At 38.8% G+C, this 19,671-nt stretch overlaps 1 protein-coding gene across 7 annotated transcripts in view; it reads left to right on the top strand.

Annotated features, from left to right (window-relative positions):
* Positions 1-19,036, top strand: part of letm1 (leucine zipper-EF-hand containing transmembrane protein 1) — a 28,902-nt gene extending 9,866 nt beyond the window's left edge. The window contains exons 4-16 of one of the 7 annotated variants that reach the window (XM_083924026.1): positions 3,821-3,964; positions 4,751-4,888; positions 5,316-5,519; positions 5,666-5,785; positions 6,160-6,291; positions 6,493-6,651; positions 6,876-6,974; positions 8,790-8,822; positions 9,893-10,027; positions 10,209-10,402; positions 11,461-11,493; positions 12,829-12,967; positions 13,217-19,036. In XM_083924026.1, coding sequence (XP_083780152.1) covers positions 3,821-3,964; positions 4,751-4,888; positions 5,316-5,519; positions 5,666-5,785; positions 6,160-6,291; positions 6,493-6,651; positions 6,876-6,974; positions 8,790-8,822; positions 9,893-10,027; positions 10,209-10,402; positions 11,461-11,493; positions 12,829-12,967; positions 13,217-13,369 — 1,683 coding nt within the window. In that variant the 3' untranslated portion in view covers positions 13,370-19,036. Of the gene's footprint in view, positions 1-3,820; positions 3,965-4,750; positions 4,889-5,315; positions 5,520-5,665; positions 5,786-6,159; positions 6,292-6,492; positions 6,652-6,875; positions 6,975-8,789; positions 8,823-9,892; positions 10,028-10,208; positions 10,403-11,460; positions 11,494-12,810; positions 12,968-13,216 lie in introns of all 7 variants that reach the window. The other 6 variants (XM_083924025.1, XM_083924028.1, XM_083924029.1 and 3 more) reach the window with 6 other exon arrangements.
* The last annotated feature ends 635 nt before the right edge of the window (positions 19,037-19,671 follow it).

Genomic DNA, 19,671 nt, shown 5'->3' with positions numbered 1-19,671 from the left:
GAAACAAAACCAACACCATGATTTATCTGCCAGAGTGGCTGATGGAAACAATGTTTGAAAATTTGCATGCAGAAATTTATAGCACAGCTAAGATAGCTCCACATTTATATGTAACTGTTTGAACTGATATTGCTGTTGTTTGGTTTGCTTGTATTTTTATTTGATGTGTTATTGATTCTTTGTTTGGGTTCCTTATTTAATGCTCAGCATCACTGAAATTGGGCCTCTCCCTCAGTTGATTCCCCAAGTCTTGAATAAAGGTTTAAAATTAAATGAAATCAAATTTATGTATACAATTAAATTAAACTAAAGCCTTATGAGAGTATTTATCTATCAATTGTTACATTTTCTTCAACATAAAAATACAGGATGATAATTAAAAAGCTGGTGCAGGAGCTTAGAGGAATGTGAAGGTTTTCTTTACAGACATCAGTGCAGAGACATGTGATGACAATGGGACCTCTTATACTTTGCAAAGGCCAGTGCAACAGTACACCACAGAGCTGAACTGTGCCCCTTTTTCAGTGACTCTTGTTGTAGATGTACATTTTTCATTGATCTTCTCCTTTGACATTTGAGATGATCAAAATAAAATTAACTCACAGATTTGATAAAAAATGTTATAGGTTTATTGAGCTTTATCTGTGTTACTTCTAGCCAGAGATGTGGACTTGATGATTTGGACTTTAGTTGACTCAAGTCATTGTTTTAATGACTTGAAGGTTGACTTGACAGAAAATAAAAGACTTGAGACTCAATTTGGAAGTTAAAGACTTGTGAATTGACTTGAGACATGATGACTGGAATGACTTATGTGTTAATTTAATGTTTTCAGTTTAAGTGTTAAATATTTAGAATGTTCAAGCGTCTGTGTAACATTAACTGGAGTCTGTAAGGGCTGATGTTAGCCAACACTAGCCAACTCTGTAGCAAGCATTAGCCTGATAACGGTTCACATCAATAATTTATTGCCAAAATAAAATGCTTGCATTTTAAATGAGAAGAAATTAAATCATAAATAATCAAGCAAAAAACTTAATCTTAAAGTGAAATTCTTTGTAAAATAATCCCAGGGTCTTTTTTGCCAAATACACTTTGCCATTGAGACAATTTTTTATGTGTAACAACTATTAACGGAGAAGTCCCGGACAGTCGCTTACAGACAAATGTGGCTAACACTGATTAGCTCGAAGCAGCACGGTGAACGCATTAAAACGTCTTTTTTAACCACTAATACTGCTCAAAATAACACCAAACCTCTGCAGTAGCATGAGAAGAGTCCTGACAGATAAAACGAAGCACTAACAACGTAGTGAGTGAACCCAGAGTTTATTAAAAGAGTGTTTTAAAGAATTACCTACTGGTCCCTGTACCAGCTCCTCTCATAGTAAAGTCCATTCCAGTGGATCACCAAAGTCAAACAAAAGGAAGGAGCCCATTGGTGCTTTGTTTTCTGTGTAAGGACTCTTCTCGTGCTATTGCAGAGGTTTGTGTTATTTTGAGCAGTATTAGTGGTTAAAAAAGACGTTTTAATGCCGCATTGCCCCGAGTTAATTAGTGTTAGCCATGTCCGGCTGTTAGCCACTCTACCGAATTTCTACGTTAATAGTTCATATACGGAAAAAAAATTGTCTCGATGGCTTTTTTGAAAAGTGTATTTGCCGAAAAAGACCCTAGTATGATTTTACGGCGGAATATCACTTTAGGCTGTAGTAAGTAATTAAGTGATGGGGAGGGGATATGTTTTTATTGAGAAATTAATCAAATTAAAAAGATTTTATTTGACCAAATATCAATCATTATAATACAAATGTAATTCATTGTCGTTTTGAACCAGTTAGATAAATTGGCCAATAATATTATCACACAGGTACTAATACCTTGTCTTTTCTCTTTATAAAGACCAGAGACTGCAGGTTAGTGATTTGATTTGAATTGACCTGACCAAGGAAAAATTACTTGGGACTTGTGACCAATGTCTGCTTCTAGCCATTTTGACAACTAGAATCCCTTCATCTGACAGATGTAATAGCAAGATTTGTCTCTGTTGTCTTTGTTTAATGTAGCCCCAGATACAATTATAGGTACAAACAGTTACTTTTCAATGGCAATGTATATATTTCAGGATTTAGACAAAATATTCAAATTCACCGTTCAACGTGAACCAGCTCTGTGTGATTATGCTAAGGGCATACTCACACTGTCCTCCCGGACCGCGACCCGGACTTTAGGGTACTTGTCCCCACTCCCTCTCCCCCCCGCGCCCCAGCCCCGTTTGTACTCACACTGCCAGGGCCGGCCAATGCTTCTTGCTGTCCATAAGCCATCACGCCGTAACACGTCACACGCATTGATCGCGTGTGTGTGGCTTTGTTTACAAATCTTTCCATAGACCTCGGAGTTTTTGTGCGTCTTGTCGACTGTTTTTGAATATTTTCATCCGACCAAATCTGCAGTAGACACTCCACCTCCGCAACACACCAACATGAACCTTTCACCGCCATTGTTGTTGTTGTTAAATGTCCGCGCATGGTCCGTCCTTCTATTTACATGTCCGAACAGGCGGACATAACGCTACTGCCATAGGGCTCGTGCTCGTGCTCGTACACGTACGCACGCTCGTGCTCGTACATGTGCAAACGGCTCCGCTAAAGCCCACCTCTTTCAAGCGGGCCGTGGACAGTCCGCTGGCCGCAGTTGAGCGCGGAGCGGGTGCACTCACACTGCTTAAAAGTACTAGGCTTTAGCTGAAAAAACGGTTTTGGCCGCGGCCAAAAGGACATCGTGAGTAGGCTCTTAAGTAACAGTGGAAATAACGCCTGACTGCAGTGCTAATCGCTGCTGGTCAGTGCTGCTGCTGCTGACCACAGTTTCCCCCCTCATTAAAGCCTCACCACCAAACCATCTGCACCTTTTCAAATGCAGCTGACTCCCTCGGTGCGCATGTCCCGAGCCCATCCACACCCCATTCATCTAACCTGGACTGGCTTTGCCTCCTTAATCTCCTCCTTTCATATTCATGTACAATACTCAGGCCTCCGTTTAAGGCTTCTTCTATTTGAATCTGTCAACCCTCCCCTCCTCCCTCCTTTGATGTGAAACTGTGGGAGATGATATACATGTCAATGGGCTTGTGGACAAAGGCCTTTTCACTCAGGCTGGCCCAAATCCTTCACCCTACTGGTCGACTGACATGCAGGTGTAGAGGGTAGAGAAAGAAGGGACTCGTGTTTTGGCCCGCTCCCCTTTGGGGCCATTTCTGTAGATGGCTGGTTGGGATTGTGTCCCTGGGTGGACAGTCAGTAAACCACAGTTAGACAGCCGTACAATGAAGTAGACTAGTGTCAGCCTGGTACTTCTATACTCTGAGGATTGTTCAGGTCTGTGCTGAACAAATGTGTGGCTCAAGTGGACAGTTTCTGAGCCTTGTGAGGCAGAATGTTCACTTTAGTCTACAGCTCCATGCAAAAATAAAGCTCCAATGAATTAGGAGGTTTCTGTTGCCCCGGGGGATGTATGGGGACAGGGTTGAAAGTGCTGACTGTAGAAACTGAAACCAGAGGGGAGCCGTGGGTGATTGTACCAAGAGACAAAGGAAGATGAGGTAAACATTTTCAGCCCTGTTGGCTTTTTCCTCTCGCTGCTGCTCTCTGCTGGAGGAACGCGCAAACTCCCGCCTGGTGGGGATGAATAGTGCTTCTCCTGATATGCTGTCTTCATTGTTGCAAATCCAAACACAAGCAGACATTGGCTTAGGTGGTCAGTTCTCATTTTCCTAATTTTAAGGAGTCCATTCTAATTCCTCATATTTTCTCCCTAGTTCCTCAGAACGTGTGCCGACGTCTTCAGACTACTTCCCTTCCTGGTGTTCATCATCGTCCCCTTCATGGAGTTCCTGCTTCCTGTAGCTCTGAAACTCTTCCCCAACATGCTGCCGTCCACCTTCGAGACACAGTCAAAGAAGGTAATTACAGCTTTGGACTGAAGCTGCATGCCATTATAAGCTGTAGTCCAGTTTTTGGTCTACATACTTAGTAGTCTGAAGACACAGCAGCTTAAATAATATTATTTTTTATCATCCATTAATCGGCTGATGATGTTCTTGATTATTTGGTCAGCCCAAGGTGATTTATCCAAATTGCTTGTTTTATTTAGTACAAAGATCTTCTGTTTATGATCATATATGACAAAGCAAAGAATCTAATCATTATATTTGAGACGCTTGAACCAGAGAATGTTTGGCATTTTAGTCATTTTCAAATAGTTTATAGTGAATTTTCTTTCAAACGACTAGTTTGATTCATCTGCTAATTGTTGCGGCCCCGAGCTCAACACCAGTATATTGTGGGAGTTTATCTTATTATTCTGCAGTCTCTCATATTGCAGAATCAGTATATAATATTTTTGAATAATACAATCAAATTTGAATCATCACCTGTGTGGCAATGAAACTTATACTGTAGTCATGCAATGTAAATTTCCTTGCTCATTTTTTTTCTGTTACTTTGAGGCACAACCATTGTAGAATGAATGTATTCTGGTGGTATTGTTGCAGTCTATAATAAATTAACAATTTTCACTGATGCATCGACCTCTTAACAATACTGCAAGACTACTGTTGACAGTAGATCATAGATATGTTTTTTAAATGTCATCTAGTTTCTTTGCATAGTTTATAACTTCCTTGAAAACAGAATTCTCAACAGAATGTCCCCCGCCACTTTTAATTTGTACAATGTTGTTTTTTTAGGAGGAGAGGTTGAAAACTGAGCTGAGAGTCAAACTGGAGATGGCCAAGTTCTTGCAGGACACCATCGAGGAGATTGCACTGCGGAACAAGGCTGCGCAAGGGAATGTGACGGAGGAGTTCTCCACCTTCTTCCAGAAGGTTGGTGTCTGTTCACTGAGGCAGGGCATCAAGAAAAAGGCCCTCTGGTGGTGGAAACAATGAAATGTTTTCACTTTTTTTGTATTGGGCATACTGTCAGTAAACTAGTTAAAAAGATAGGTCATGAATGTGTAATGTGTTCGACATTCATTTCAAGAACTTTATTTTAGACAGTAAATCTATCATAAGATAAAGCTTTATTTTTCCTGAGAGAAATTGTTGTGCATCAGTTGTAAAGTAGGAAGGAGTGCAAATATACAGAGAGTGAATAGAGCAAAATATAAATAAATTTGAGTTTATTTCAACATTTCCTGTCGGTGAGAAGTGACAAAAAGTGGGGCTCTTGGTTATAGTTTCAAGATATGTATTTTTGCCTGAAAAGTCTTTCTCAATTAGCATTTAAGTCCTAACTTTATCATCTTTCCAGATTCGGGACTCTGGGGAACGCCCCAGTAATGAGCAGATCCTCAAATTCTCCAAACTGTTTGAGGACGAGCTGACACTAGACAACCTGACCCGACCTCAGCTGGTGGCTCTCTGCCGTCTCCTGGAGCTCCAGTCCATCGGGACCAACAACTTTCTCCGCTTCCAGCTCATCATGAAGCTGAGGGCCATCCGTGCAGATGACAAGGTATGAACCTCTGTGATAAAGTAGTTCTAGTAGATCTCCTCTCGAAATGACCCCAGTTTTATCGTATCAATCGTTATCAGAATTGAACAGACCAAAATGGAAAGTGGTTGATAACTAAGAGCTTTGTGTGAACCCTGTTGATCCAGCTGATAGCGGAGGAAGGGGTGGAGAGTCTGAACGTGAATGAGGTGCAGGCAGCCTGTCGCGTCAGAGGCATGAGATCTCTTGGAGTCACAGAAGAACGACTGAGAGAGCAACTCTCCCAGGTAACAACAGCAAACAGATGGAGGCTACTTTCAGGATTTAACTCTTTGGCGCACATGCATTAATTGTTTTTCAGTTAAAGAACTTAACTGGCATGTGAAATGTTTTGGTTTGTTACACTCTTCACTGTTAAATGACACGTGTAATCCATGGATCAATTCAAATGGGATCAAAAAATGATTTGTCCTTCCCTGCTCACTACCATACATATTTTTTTACTAAACTAATGTCCCGTGGGCTGTACCGGAAGGGGAGGGACTTAGCCCCTCATAGAGTCAAACAATAAGGTTATGGAAGTTTATTGAAATTTTCTGACTGTCCACGTTGGAATGCATATTTGCCATAACCTCTGTCATGTTATATTGGGCACTTATAGTGGCTGGAGCTGCATCTGAACCAGCAGATCCCCACGTCCCTGCTGCTGCTGTCCAGAGCCATGTTCCTCCCCGACACCCTTTCCCCCGCCGACCAGCTTAAGACAACACTTCAGACGCTGCCTGAAGTGGTGGTAGGTGAAATGTTAACATGTAACTGATAAAGGAAGACATATTTAAAGATATAAAGGGACTGTAAACAGCATTTAAAAAGTAGATAAGCTGCTTATCTTCCGTGGTCAGCAGCTGCCACCAAACGTTTATGTTGTGGTTATTCTTATCAAAGTAGATATTTTGGTACTCTATTCTGCTCTATCCTACTCTGTTCCCTCCAGACAAAGGAAGCCCAGTTGATGGTGGCAGAGATGGAACTCTCCAAAGTGGACAATAAAGCTAAGCTGGAGACCACGCTACAGGAGGAGGCAGCCATACGCCAGGACAACAAGGACAGGGAGATGGAGAGGCTGGCAGACGCTGCAGAGAAGGCTGCCAGGGTAACAATACAGGGATACTTTGTTTTTATTGCTCAAGAAAATATTTGAGTTCCTTTGACAAAAGTCTTTTGGTTTGAGGTCTCAACATGAACATGGGGCTGGTTTTAAGAGTAATATAAACAAAGCTTTCTGTGCCAAATGTTGGTACTTGACAGTTGGTCGGGTGGATTTCTTTCACTTTTGTTACTTTATTGGATCAGTTGCCTCATCACTGTCCTCTACAGGAAGAAGAGTTGGAGTTTGAAGCAGAGCTGGCTAAGGCCGACAAGGCTGCTCATTCAGAGAAACTGAGCGATTCAGCACCTGTCATAGAAGGAATCAAGGTAATGTCTTTGATATCAGTTTTGTTTAACCGCTTACAAAGTTATTTAAATTTAGGTCCAGTTTAGATATGGATGTTTCTGGTGTCTGGTAAACCTCTAAAGAACAAACACTTTTCTATAAATACTTTTATTTACCAGTATCTTAACGAAACAACAAACACTGTCCTATCTAAAGCTGTGCTCAGCTAAAGAGATATGTACCATGTTAAATACTTTTTTTTGCATTTCAATACGTGTATGTACCATGTTACATACAATATGTTATCATATTTTTACTTAGACCCCACAAATCAGACTGGGACAAGAAGTCATTAGCTTTTCAATTAACATACCAAAGAATGTCTTTTTTTCTTTGTTTTGTCTTTAAAGTTTATTTGTAAGATTTTCAGCAAATATACACACATCCAAAAAGTAAACATATTATAGAGAAAAAATGACAAAAATAATGATAAAACATTGAAGATAATAATGAATAATTAAAAATAATAAAATCAAAGTTAGTTTGTGTATTTGATAAATAAAATAAATCAAATAAAAATACAAAAATAAAAGTTTGTTAATTAAACATATATGTGTTCTTGATCATAAACAAACTTTTATTTTTTATTATTTCTAATTATTTGTTATTATCGTCATTGTTCTATCATTATTTTCTTTTCTCTTTAATGATTACTTTTTGGGTGTGTGTAAAATCTTATAAATAAAGTTAAAAAACATTCTCATATGTATGTTTTATATATATATACCGTATTTTTCGGATTAAAAGTCGCTCCGGAGTATAAGTCTCACCAGCCGAAAATGCATAATAAAGAAGGAAAAAACATATATGAGTCGCACTAGAGCAGGGGTGTCAAACTGATCCAGTAAAGGGCTGTGTGTCTGCATGTTTTCATTCCAACCAAGCAAGAACACGGCCCTTTACTGGATCAGTTTGACACCCATGCACTAGAGTATAAGTCGCATTTTTTGGGGAAATTTGTTTGATAAAATCCAACACCAAGAAACGACATTTCATCTTGAAAGGCAATTTAAAATAAAAACAGAATAGAGAACAACAGGCTGAATAAGTGTACGTTATATGACGCATAAACAACAAACTGAGAACGTGCCTGGTATGTTAACGTAACATATTACGGTAAGAGTCATTCAAATAACTATAACATATAGAACATGCTATATGTTTACCAAACAATCTGTCACTGCTAATCACTAAATCCAATGAACTCTTCTTCCTCGGTGTCACTTCTGAACAACTCCGCCAACTCATAGGTACGGAAGTAGCAGGTGGCATCTTTATTTCACAATGCACTTCTGCCATGACCCGCCCCCGCCCAATTTTGACTGGTTGACGTGTGTGTGACGATTGCTGATATACCCCTAGTCTCTTACGTGACTGAGATAAATAATAGCCCGGGCTATTACTTGATATTTTACGGTAATGTGTTAATAATTTCACACATAAGTCGCTCCAGAGTATAAGTCGCACCCCGGCCAAACTATGAAAAGAACTGCGACTTATAATCCGAAAAATACGGTAATGTAATTATTCTTTAAAAAAATAAATAAAATAAATATATATATATATATATGTATATATATTTACCATTGGGTAAATAAAACTCAAATAACATGCTTTTGGTTATCTTTAAATATGTATATGTACTGCATTTACCATGTTTATATATATATATATATATATACACATTTTCTGTTTCTTACCAACTGATACTAATAGTACTTAGACTGTGTTGTGTTTGTTACTCACTTGTTGCCACTTGTTCCTTTGATCACATCTGCGTCTTCTGTACCACACAGTTTGAACAGTGGCAGACATTCCTACGCTACCAGGTTAGGTTTAATGATGTCTCCTCCTAAATGACCCTCACATCTAAACCAGTTTATCCCTGCACGCACAGTATCTGCTCTCTCCCTGAGCTGACCCACCGAAATGAGGGTTAAACAGTACTTGCATATAGTTCTGGCATTTAAAAAAATATATTTCAGACTGCCATTTGATCTCGGGTTCAATTGCAGTGGGAGCATAATCCAAATTACAGTAAAATAAACCCTCAGGCAAAGTTTGATTGTCGTGATGAGATGAATGTTGACGTCAGTTAGTGAGGGCAATCCACACATGCTCATATTCAGCTCTGGGTTTTCTCAAGTGGGATTAAAAGCAGACAAGGTAAATTAAAGCAAAAGAGTGCAGACAAATCAAAGACGAGGACTGGAATCAAATTATATTTTCTTTTTTTTTCCTGATAGTTGTTACCATTTAAGATGCCTAAAATAAAGGCATCTATTTTCAGAATAAAATAAATGGTAGTCATGGTCAACATTCACCAACATGCCCTCACTTATTATAGAAAATCCTACTCATCTGGTGCTCTGAATTGGTTAAAGAAATGCCAAAATACTGTATGATTTGCAAATTCTGTTTTGCCCACATCTATACGGACTTCTCCTTCTCTTTCCCATGTCGATCCTTCCAGGCAGTATCACTGACAAGTTTCCCTCTCTAACTATCAGCCTTTGTAGCTCCACAGTTCTCTTCATCATGTGGTCTTGTGTTTTGGGGTTATGGGGAGTATCCCAGTGTCCTCCACAGATTCCCTCTTTTACCCACTTTGTTTGCTTGGGTTGGTCTCTTATGTGGGTTTATATTAAATGCACATGTGATGCTTGTTAAGTGAACTCACTCTTTGACCTGCTTTCTATCCATTGTGGAGGGGAAATATAACCGTAAACTGACATGTTTATCATTTGGTGTCCCAAGAAAGTTGTCTTTAAAGTTTTTTTAAATTTAGTCTACCTCTAAGGACATGTTGTTAGTTTTAAAAATGACATGGTAATTGAAGTTTCTAAGTATTTTTTGACATTTAAGAGCAAGTTTCTTCAATCGTATGTTTGTGTTCCAGGGTGAGGAGATCACCAAAGAAGAGATTGACCTGTTAAGTGACGCGTGCTCAAAGCTGAAGGACCAGAAGAGGCTGTTGACTCTGGAGAAAGAAGAGCTTGAAGAGCTGAAGGATGATGTCTTGGAATACAACGAGGTGCCTGACTTAAGCTGTTTTCTCATATGAACTCCAGAAAATGTTCGACGACTCAGGTCTAGATAAGTCCAGGGTTGCAGCACATGTGTAAAAGGGGCCTTAGACTTGTACTTATTGCAGGGAGACAAGATTTAAGATTATTAACGCCATTCAAATCAATGTTTTTTGTTGTGCTTTCCAGGATTTGGAAGAGATAAAGAAGGAGCTTTCTAAGACTGGTCAAGAAAAGGCAATAGAGGAGTCAAAGGCGAGCCAGCGTCTGTCTAAGAGAGTAAACCGTATGATCGGTCGAATCGGCAAGATCATCCTGGAGCTGGAGAAGGACAAGGTCATCCTGGACGGACAGATCGACAGTGGAACCACTCCACCGATCGGGTGAGAGCTAAATAGGTTTTTGTTTTGTGTCAGCATAGTAAAAAGCAGGTTCCAATCCAGACAATCAATATTATTCTGTCTCTCAATACATTCTGACTTCCCTGCTATGTCACATACATATTGTGAAAAAAAAGAAAAAAGCTCAGACATAATAATGCATTGGGGGAAGAGGGAAGGAAAAGTATGTATGCGACATAAACCCATGCATCTCAGTGCTCACACATTTGCTATTGTTTAAGCCATAGTTGTTTTGCCTTATTATTAGAAGCTTTTAAATCAGTCAGTGTTTTTTTATTTAACATTTTAGCCTTTAGGAAATATGCTCGTTTGCTTTCTTTCTGAGCGTCAAAGGAGATCACTAAAATCAAGCTCACATCTGCTGTGTGTTAAGTTTGGAGATGGAGTCAGATGTGTTAAGCCTGTAGCCCAGAATAAAGACTGGAAACAGGGAGAAAACAATTAGCCTGACTCTGTTCAAAGCATAGATTGTGTATAAAGATGGATGACAGACGTAAAAACAAAAACTTCAAGCATCTGGATCGCCCCCTGGTGGCTGGCACAGTTTAAGCAATAAACAATTAACTTTCAAGACGATTTCTGTCCATCTTTATATAGAGTCTATGCTTCAGCGTTATTAGTAATCTTCATCTCACTCGGAAAGAAAATAAATAAGCACATTCCCCGACATGTTGGACAAATGCTTTACGGTAAAAGCTCTGCTGGCTCTCATAGCTTTGCACAGTTTTAAGTGCTGCAGGTAGGTAGTCACGCTTAAGCCACTGCTGACACAATTTTTTTTAGCAGTGATCATTTTATTATATACCGGACTTTTATACTATAACTATCATCATCATCTTCATCATCATAATCATCATCATCTTCATCATCATTGTCATCTTCATCATCATTACTGTCATTGTGAAATGGTGGTGGAGATAAAACAAGGATCAAAAGGTTTCCCAGAAAAAGACCAAAAAACATCATATACTGTTAGTGATAATGCCAGTTATGAGTTTATGATTGTAAAACCAAAATCTAATTTATTTAAAATTTTACAGATTATTCTATTTTAAACACAGAGATGCTGTAAGGTAAGCTGAACTGTGATAAACTGCCATTTGCTTGCTTGCTAAATGCTAACATTGCATTGTGGGTTTTTTCCACCGTCAGCTGCTGAAAAAAAGGTTGTTGTGCATCCACTTTAATAAACATTTTATATTCCCCAGTTAATGAAATCAAATCAAATACAAATATCTAACTCTGCTTGATTTGAAATATTTAAGAGAGTCCAAACTGTACTTAATGTTTTTGTTCAGATGTTTTCTGAGGATTGACAAATTTTAGATGTGGGGCTGCATGCTATGCAGGAAAATATGCAATTACGTTGTTGAATACCGTGATAATGATATTATGATACATAAACAGAAATTAAAGTATACTCAGGTATACTGATAAAATACAACAAATTGCTTGTTGAATTAAAACCCTGAAATGTCCGTCCACAATAGAGCCAGGTCTGTTTGACGTTCCTGTTTGTCAAAGGGAAGGTTTTTGTTGCCACTGTGCATATGATTGCTGGATGTATATACTGTATATCTATATCTATATAAATAGATATATACAGTAGATCTATAGATCTATAGATATACGGTATATATATCTCTCTCTATATATATATCTAGATAGATGGAGAGATCGATCGATATTGCAACTTGCTGTTGCTCATGGAGGAATTGTTGGGTCCACAGAGTGTGGTCCAGACCTACTCTATATAAAGTGTCTTGAGATAACTCTAGTTATGATTTAGAACTATAAATAAGATTGAAAACAAAAGGCACCAATAAAATTAAAAAGCACTTTTGTACTGATATTCTCTTTCAACTCCAACTCAAAAATCCCTGTGTGTGAGTGGTGTCTTTCCTGATGTTGACACCATGATGATGATTAAAAAAAATAATACATTGTGGAGCCCTAATTTGATGTCTGATTTAACAATGTACAGGACAATATTTTTATGTAAAAGATGGGAAAATAGTCTAGATAGACAAGTGTCAAGCCTGGCGCTCGAAACATCGCTTGATGGTAATGAAATACATTTACGTGGATGGGAGCATGATCTAGTGTGCAGAAACTATATTTCCATCTTTTACATGTTTCCCAGAGCAGCTCTGAACTACTGTATATTTGCCAACTTTAAAGCCAAATCAGTTCCACCATCTCTTAATCTTTAAGTTTTCAGCATGAATTAACTTTGAGGCAGCTTTGACCAAAATTTGAACGTAACCAATGAAGCTCGCAAGTCCCGTCTGATTGGTGTGATCTGGGAACCTCGATATGCAGCATGTTGATCTGAGACTTCTCCACCACGTATTCATTGCATTTCGTTACATACCGTTTCCTGTATGCAGTCTGTTCTACACCTTCAGGGAGAACCTCATCAGCATCGACGAGCTCATCGGCATCATGCGGCAGATCCAGAACATTCCAGAGCACAAGCTGCAGAGCATCGCCGAGGCTCTCGACGACAACAGGGACGGGAAGATCGACATCGACGACGTCATCAAAGTACGATGACGGGAAGAAAGAAAAGGAGAAACACTCCCCTGATTTGTCTTTTCATTTTGTAGTTACTTTAATTACCAGATAGAATTCTTTTAGAGTTTTTGGTTTGAAAGAGAAAAATGTAAAAAAAGTTTGTTATGGATTTTCCAAGTACAAGCTGAATTTAAATACAGTATATTGGAAGTCATTAAGATCCAGATTTAGCATGAAGATATTAGATCAAAGGCTTTAATGTCTTCCTTTTTGTCCCAGGTGGTGGAGCTGATCGACAAGGAGGACATCGACATCTCCACCACTCAGGTGGCCGACATCATGGTGATGCTGCAGAAGGAGGAGAAGCTGATCGAGAAGGAAAAGGCCAAAGAGAAGGCTGAGAAGGAAAAGGCAGCCACACTCAACAGCTAACTCCCCCCCATAAAGACACACAGCACTTATGTAAAGAAAAAAAGACCACTGAGGAGTTGGTGACTGGTACCCGGTCACAGAAAAACTCCTGGACGACAAGACAGAGAGGTAACAGCTGCCTTCTCAAAAATGTAATTCCAGCATCAATTTGATCCCCTAAAGCAATGAAAAAGAAGGCATATTGCCTTTAAAATCGCACAAAATCAAAAATAAGCTTAACTTGCCATTATGTTAAACTATTCTAATCATGTATTATATGTTAATATTTAGTTTTGTGTAATTTTACTTAATTATTTATTGACAGAGGGAACAGAATGACATGAAACGATGGTTTCCCAACTTAAAAGATGGCAAACTGATAAAAAAAACTATGTTGGAAAATACATATATATATATATATATATTATTTAAGTTTGAGGTGAACTGTCTTGCCTTTCCATTTCTTTCATGTCATCATCTCAGAGAAATGAGGGATCTTTTCTGGAGGGAAAAAATCTGCGTCATTGCGATCATTTCACTCATTTCTCTCATTTCACTCATCATACTCATAATTTCCCTCTTTTGATTTTGTTTATTCATCATACTCTCATATTGTAAAGTAACCTTTAATTTTCCTTTTTTTTAATAGTACTTGGACACGGTAGCTTATTGCTGGCGTTAGGATAGAATGGTGGCTGCAACCAAATATATCATTAAACAAAACATAGAAATGAAATCAAAAGCATCAAATGTGTGATGTGAGTTTAAAGAGTTGAATTAGAGAAATGCTAAATATTCATTCTAAAACTAAAAAATAATCATAGCTTTACGTTCATCATTCCCTTCCTTTAGGTTTCGTGCTGCAAAAGTGTTTGAAGCCAAGGACTGAATATTTAAAACGACTGCACTGTAATTTCTCTTCATTTTGTACTTTATTACATAATCGTTTGTCTCGTTGTAGCACATCTCTTAATATCGATTCCGTTTGTGTTCAGTAGATTTCTGTAAAATGCCAAAGTTGCACTGTGGCACATTTAATAACAGCGATTTTTCCTAAAAGCAACAAATGAACAAACCCGTTAAGACTGACTGATATTTATGAGCATTGAGGATCGTAAAACAGCACAGGGTCACGAAAAACAGCAAACCAGTCAAATACCGGAGCGTTGTTTATGGAAGCCCGTTCCAGTCAGTAAAGGAAGAAGATATGTAATACCTTAGCCCCGTGATCATAATGATCCTGTAAGTGATTATAATAACACACAAATATTGAGCTATTAGTATCTCAAAATAATGACTTATTATCTCAAAAAATGACTTATCTCCAAAATATTAAGTTAGTATCGAAGAAAATAATGACTTATCTTGAAATAATGAGTTAGTTGAAAAAAATGGGGAAACATTCTCAAAAAGACAGACATTATTTTTGATTAAGTGTCACATTAAAATGACTTTTCCATCACATTGGTGGAAATGGGCCTCCACAGTTGTTGTAACAAGTGTTAGAGCAGATGGTTTCTGTTTCAGTTGTTTGGAGGTTGTCGGCTCAGAGGGCGATGAGGGCTGTTGAGTAGTTTATTTTGTGCACATGAGTAGTTTGATAATCTTTGTAAATCTTGACCTCCATAGTTTAAATGCAAAGTGGCCTTCCCCGAGACACAGATATTATGGATCATATACTGTTGATTATGCATTGTTCCTTTTTGGGCATAGTAAGGAGTTTGTAGAGAGGATTAACTTGATGAAATGTAGACGTTGGCAGAAGAATTCAGCTGTAGATCAGGTGGTTTGAGGCCCATACTGAGTCCTCGGTTTGTATTTTTATTTGCACCACAGCGATGAATGTGTGGGGCTTGTAAACAAAGATGAAGTGATGTTATCAGATAATATTTGAGTCAACTACTGAGCTTTACATTCATCTCACTGCCTGTTGGTATTTATTCACCTGTGTTCACACTGCAAGCTGCCTGGCAACTGTACTTTTCTGACAACATAGTCCTTTTAGGGCAGTAACTAATGATTATTTTGATTATATTTGATTTATTTTGTGTAAAGAAAATGTAAAAAAAGAAAAAGAAAAATGCCCATAACAAGAACCAAAGATGACGTTTTCAAATGATTTCTTTTATGATCTTTGGGTTTAAACTACAGTGAGATAAAACCGAGAAAATCAGCAGATTCTCACATTTTAGAAGTTGGAACCAGCTAATTTTCAGCATTTATGCCTCATAAATGATTTATACAAGTAATAGATTATCAAAATTAAAATGTACGTAATCGGCTCATCGTTTAATTAAATAATTTCAGCACTAATTCCAACCGATGTTGCTCAGTGTAAGAAGCTGCATTTGTTTTGGATTGTTCCTTTTTGGCAGCAGCTTATTGACATTGGCAGTGTTCAAATAATATGATAATTAAATTACTACTTAATTAACATGGAAATGCGAGAGACTAAATACTTCATTTAATGAAAAAATTGAATTGTTAGTTAATAAAGAAAAGCAGTAATCAGTTTTCCATGTTGCTCATTTGTGAAGGACATAAATGAAGTCCTGCTGAGTTGTTTGTCATGTTGCAGTGTGAACCCACAGTCACGGGTTGATCCGCTTTTACTGTTTAAGTGAATGCTGTGCTCAGCCATCCCTCAGTTGTTCCTCCATGGTAACTAGAGAAGAGCTCAGGTGTAAACGTTGGAAGATAAAGTTGAACATGAGATAACGCTGAGTGGACAGCGCTCCATTTAATCCGTTCCCGGAATCCGCTGTCATACTTGGATGATTAAGAGCTTGCATGTCTCCGATCGGGGCTCTGTCCCAGTTCAGACCCGGCGTTGCCTGGGACCAGTCAGACTGATGCGTGTGGGGGTAAACACTCGCCCCATACATGGGCCAAAGCCAGCTCCACTGGAGGGTTGTGTTTAGGTTAGAGACGATCCGGCGGGACATGGCATGCGCTCTGCCGCATAAATCAGCAGTCGGTTTAAACACGTCACACAAACGTTGTGACAACTTCTCGGTTACACTTGGCAGGAGAGAGAGGTGTTTGTGTCCCTGTGCCTGGCGGGCCGGGCTCACAGGAGCGCTGCGTACGTTAGCAGCACTGCCACTGTTTCAAGGCAGAAAAGGGGTCAAAGGTCAGGAGGGGGAAAGATTCATGACAGTGACGTTTACCAGAACATGTAAGGCTGATAGAGATCAATACTTAGAGTCTCAGTGCAGGTTTAGAAAGGCTTCAAATGAAATCTAAAAATTGTTTGAGCAGAGGGCTCCCAGTCTGTTCTTATTCACAGGACGTCAAATACTGCCTTTCGACTTTAAACCTATCTGCGGTGAAATTAGACGCTCAGAGCAAGTGCTCCAGGATAAAGAGCGCCAAACTCCACGTAAGCAGGCAGGTTGTGGTGATGGATGTGTCAAACAAACACAGGACTGCGTCGCTGTAGTTACGTTACAAATGCACTTATTTTAACCCCACCAACAATCTTTTCCTAACCCTAACCAAGTAGTTTTGTTGCTGAAACACCATAACTTTGTGTGAATTCACAACATAAATATGACGTTTCCCGTGTTTAAAACAGCCACTGTAGTGGATCAGCATGCATTTGACAAGCAGGGCTACCCGGGGCAGTGACGCCATAATGACCGCATGTGCACATCATAAGCTGTCGGCGCCCAAAGCGATTTCATTAAAACATTTATTTTGTCCATCCAACAGTCGAAAACCTAAAGAAATTTAGTTTCAGTGATATAAAACAGAGAAAAGTGACTTGTTTTGTCTAACAAAGTCTACAAACTGTAAAAAATGTATCGATACTCAGGATACAAATAGAGAAAACCAGCTCAGTGATATGATGTGACAGTCAGGTTTCTCAAATTCTACCAGGATGTGATTAAGACATTCTAGAAAAAAATAACTATTTTGAAATGGAGATATATGTAGGAACTCTGTTATGAATATCAGCAGAATGCCACATGCAAGTCACTGAATACAGACTTAAAATGAAAATATGTTATTTACAAAACCCCAAAGACAGAAGCCTCTGCAGCCGTGCGCGGTGGTAGTTTGTGGTTTTGTCTTCTTTGGCTGCGGTGTGAGGAGTCAACACTCTCCGCTGGCAGCAGTGTTGCACTATGCTTCAAAATAAAGTCTCAAGTAAAGGAGATGCAGTTGGCAGCAGAAGCATTTTGACAGCGATCTTAAATAAGTTGTTTTTCGCGGTAAACCAAGTCTTGAAATTTTCTTTTAGTGACTTGAATTTGACATTTTAGGCTCGTTAGGAGGAAGAAATGGCTGATTTTATCTCGCTGTCGTGATTCTTTGGCTGCCCTCTGTCGAGTGTTGCCACTATGTAAATGCACTATTCATTTTTTTGAAAATGTAGCTGTGTGTGTGTGTGTGTGCGCGCGCGTGTGTGTTTGGACTCAGGGTGCGAATGTGCAGGGAGCAGAAGAAGCGTGTTGTGATGATCTACGATACAAAAACCGTCCGGAAAAAAAGATTCCTGTTGAGTTCGAGGAGACTTTTAAGTTGTCGATCTCGTTTGCTAGAAGAACAAATATTTAAAAGCAATAAGTCATTTATGCATCATGTACCTTTTTTTATGAATTTAGTTTTTCTCCCTTTCTGGAGGCGGATCAAGTGTGTTTGATCTGCTGAAAGCATATTGCAATATGCGTCATGTGGAAGAGTCCTCGTGCAAAAGAAAAAGGATGCTACGACTAAAAAGTAACGTGTGGATTCTGCTTCTCTTGATATCAGGCTGATATTCTGCTAACTTGGGAGTTGATGGATTTGTTCTGGGACAGATGTTTCCACTGTTTTTGCAATATATCTTTTTTTTAATCACTTGAAGAACGATCCTTTTTGTAGGAGTTTTCTCTTAAGGCGGATGTAGAGAGAACAGTTTAGCTGCAGAGGGAAAATGCAGCAGGATCAGTGGCGTCAGGGAAACATGATGAGGAGTGAAAATAAAATAACTGAATTTAACTGCATCTTAAATTATAGTGCGGCCACCATATTTTTACACAGGGAATGTGTCCTAAAGGTGTGTTCAGGCAGGAGGCAAAGCAAACTTTACTCCTTTTCCTCTCATCTATCAGATTTGTGAAACACAGGGTTACGGGACAATTCTTTGCTCATTTGATGTAATTGGCTTGAGCATCGTAATCACCTTCTGTCCGAACACACAGTTAAGAGTCATTTCAGCTCGGAAATGATTAAAATCCTCAGTCACTTTTAGTTGACGTGATATTCCCCCCAAATAAAAGTTGTTTAATAAATCCTCAAAGACAGAATTTCTAAAAGAATCTCTCCTTAGTTTGAAAGATGAGGTGCTAAATGATGTTCATGTAATCATATTTAAACTGAAAAAATATATATTTTAGTCTTTGAATCAATATAAGGTAGAGCCTGCTGGTGTTTTTGTTCTGAGATAATTGTTATTTATTTATTCAATCCAATTTTCCAAGTTTTTTTTTCATCTAAATGTGGAGATGCTCCTTAAGAAGTGGATTTGATTTTTAGTTTAACTTGACTCTCAAATGTATTTTTTTTTTAAAAACACGTTCATGTAAAGAAACATCATTTACAAAGTGAATCCAAAGTGTTGAATAAATTCCTGATGATCATGGATTCCTTTTTGTTTTTATTTTGTTTGATTTTTTCCCTCCTGTTTTACATTTCATGTTTCCCATCACTCATCCTACATCACTCACCACTTCCACACATGCGTTTTAGCTTGTGTGTCGTCTCTAAAGCCTCCCACGCAGCCTTTTCTTATTAATCATCCCAAACCGTCATTCCTGAGTCCTTACCAGCCCCACCGCACACTGCCACTCCCCACAGAGCCTCCATCCTCGCCGCTGCAATGCAACCACACTTGGTTTTCCAGCGCCAATTTCACCGTCCGTGTGTAAAGCGGTTATTTTAACACACCAAAGCAGGATACACAGATAAATAAAAAAATATAAAAAAATCTGTTTTGTACACAGATCTTCCTGTACAACAGCAAACTGTTGGCAGGGAACCAAGGAGGCAGCGGACAAACTAACTTCTTGCAGGTTTTTATTGAAAATGACAGTCATTTGTCACAGATCTCCTCCTCGAAAACAATCTTATTGGAAGTCTACGTCCACACAGCAGGCAAACGTTCTGGATCATATGGGACTCTGACTCTTTTCTTAACAGTGTGAACAGCACAAATCACATGGAATCTGATCTGTCCGATTCAGATTTGGGCCACTTTCATATGTGGTCCTAAATCAGATACAGATCAGAGTTTAAAGAGATGGGTTCTTTGCCAACAGAAGTAGTTAAAAGTAGAC

Source organism: Echiichthys vipera, assembly GCF_963691815.1.
Source record: "Echiichthys vipera genome assembly, chromosome: 12".
NCBI classification, from domain to species: domain Eukaryota; kingdom Metazoa; phylum Chordata; class Actinopteri; order Perciformes; family Trachinidae; genus Echiichthys; species Echiichthys vipera.
Note: the sequence above shows the minus strand (reverse complement) of the source record. Positions and strands in the feature narration are given on the sequence as shown.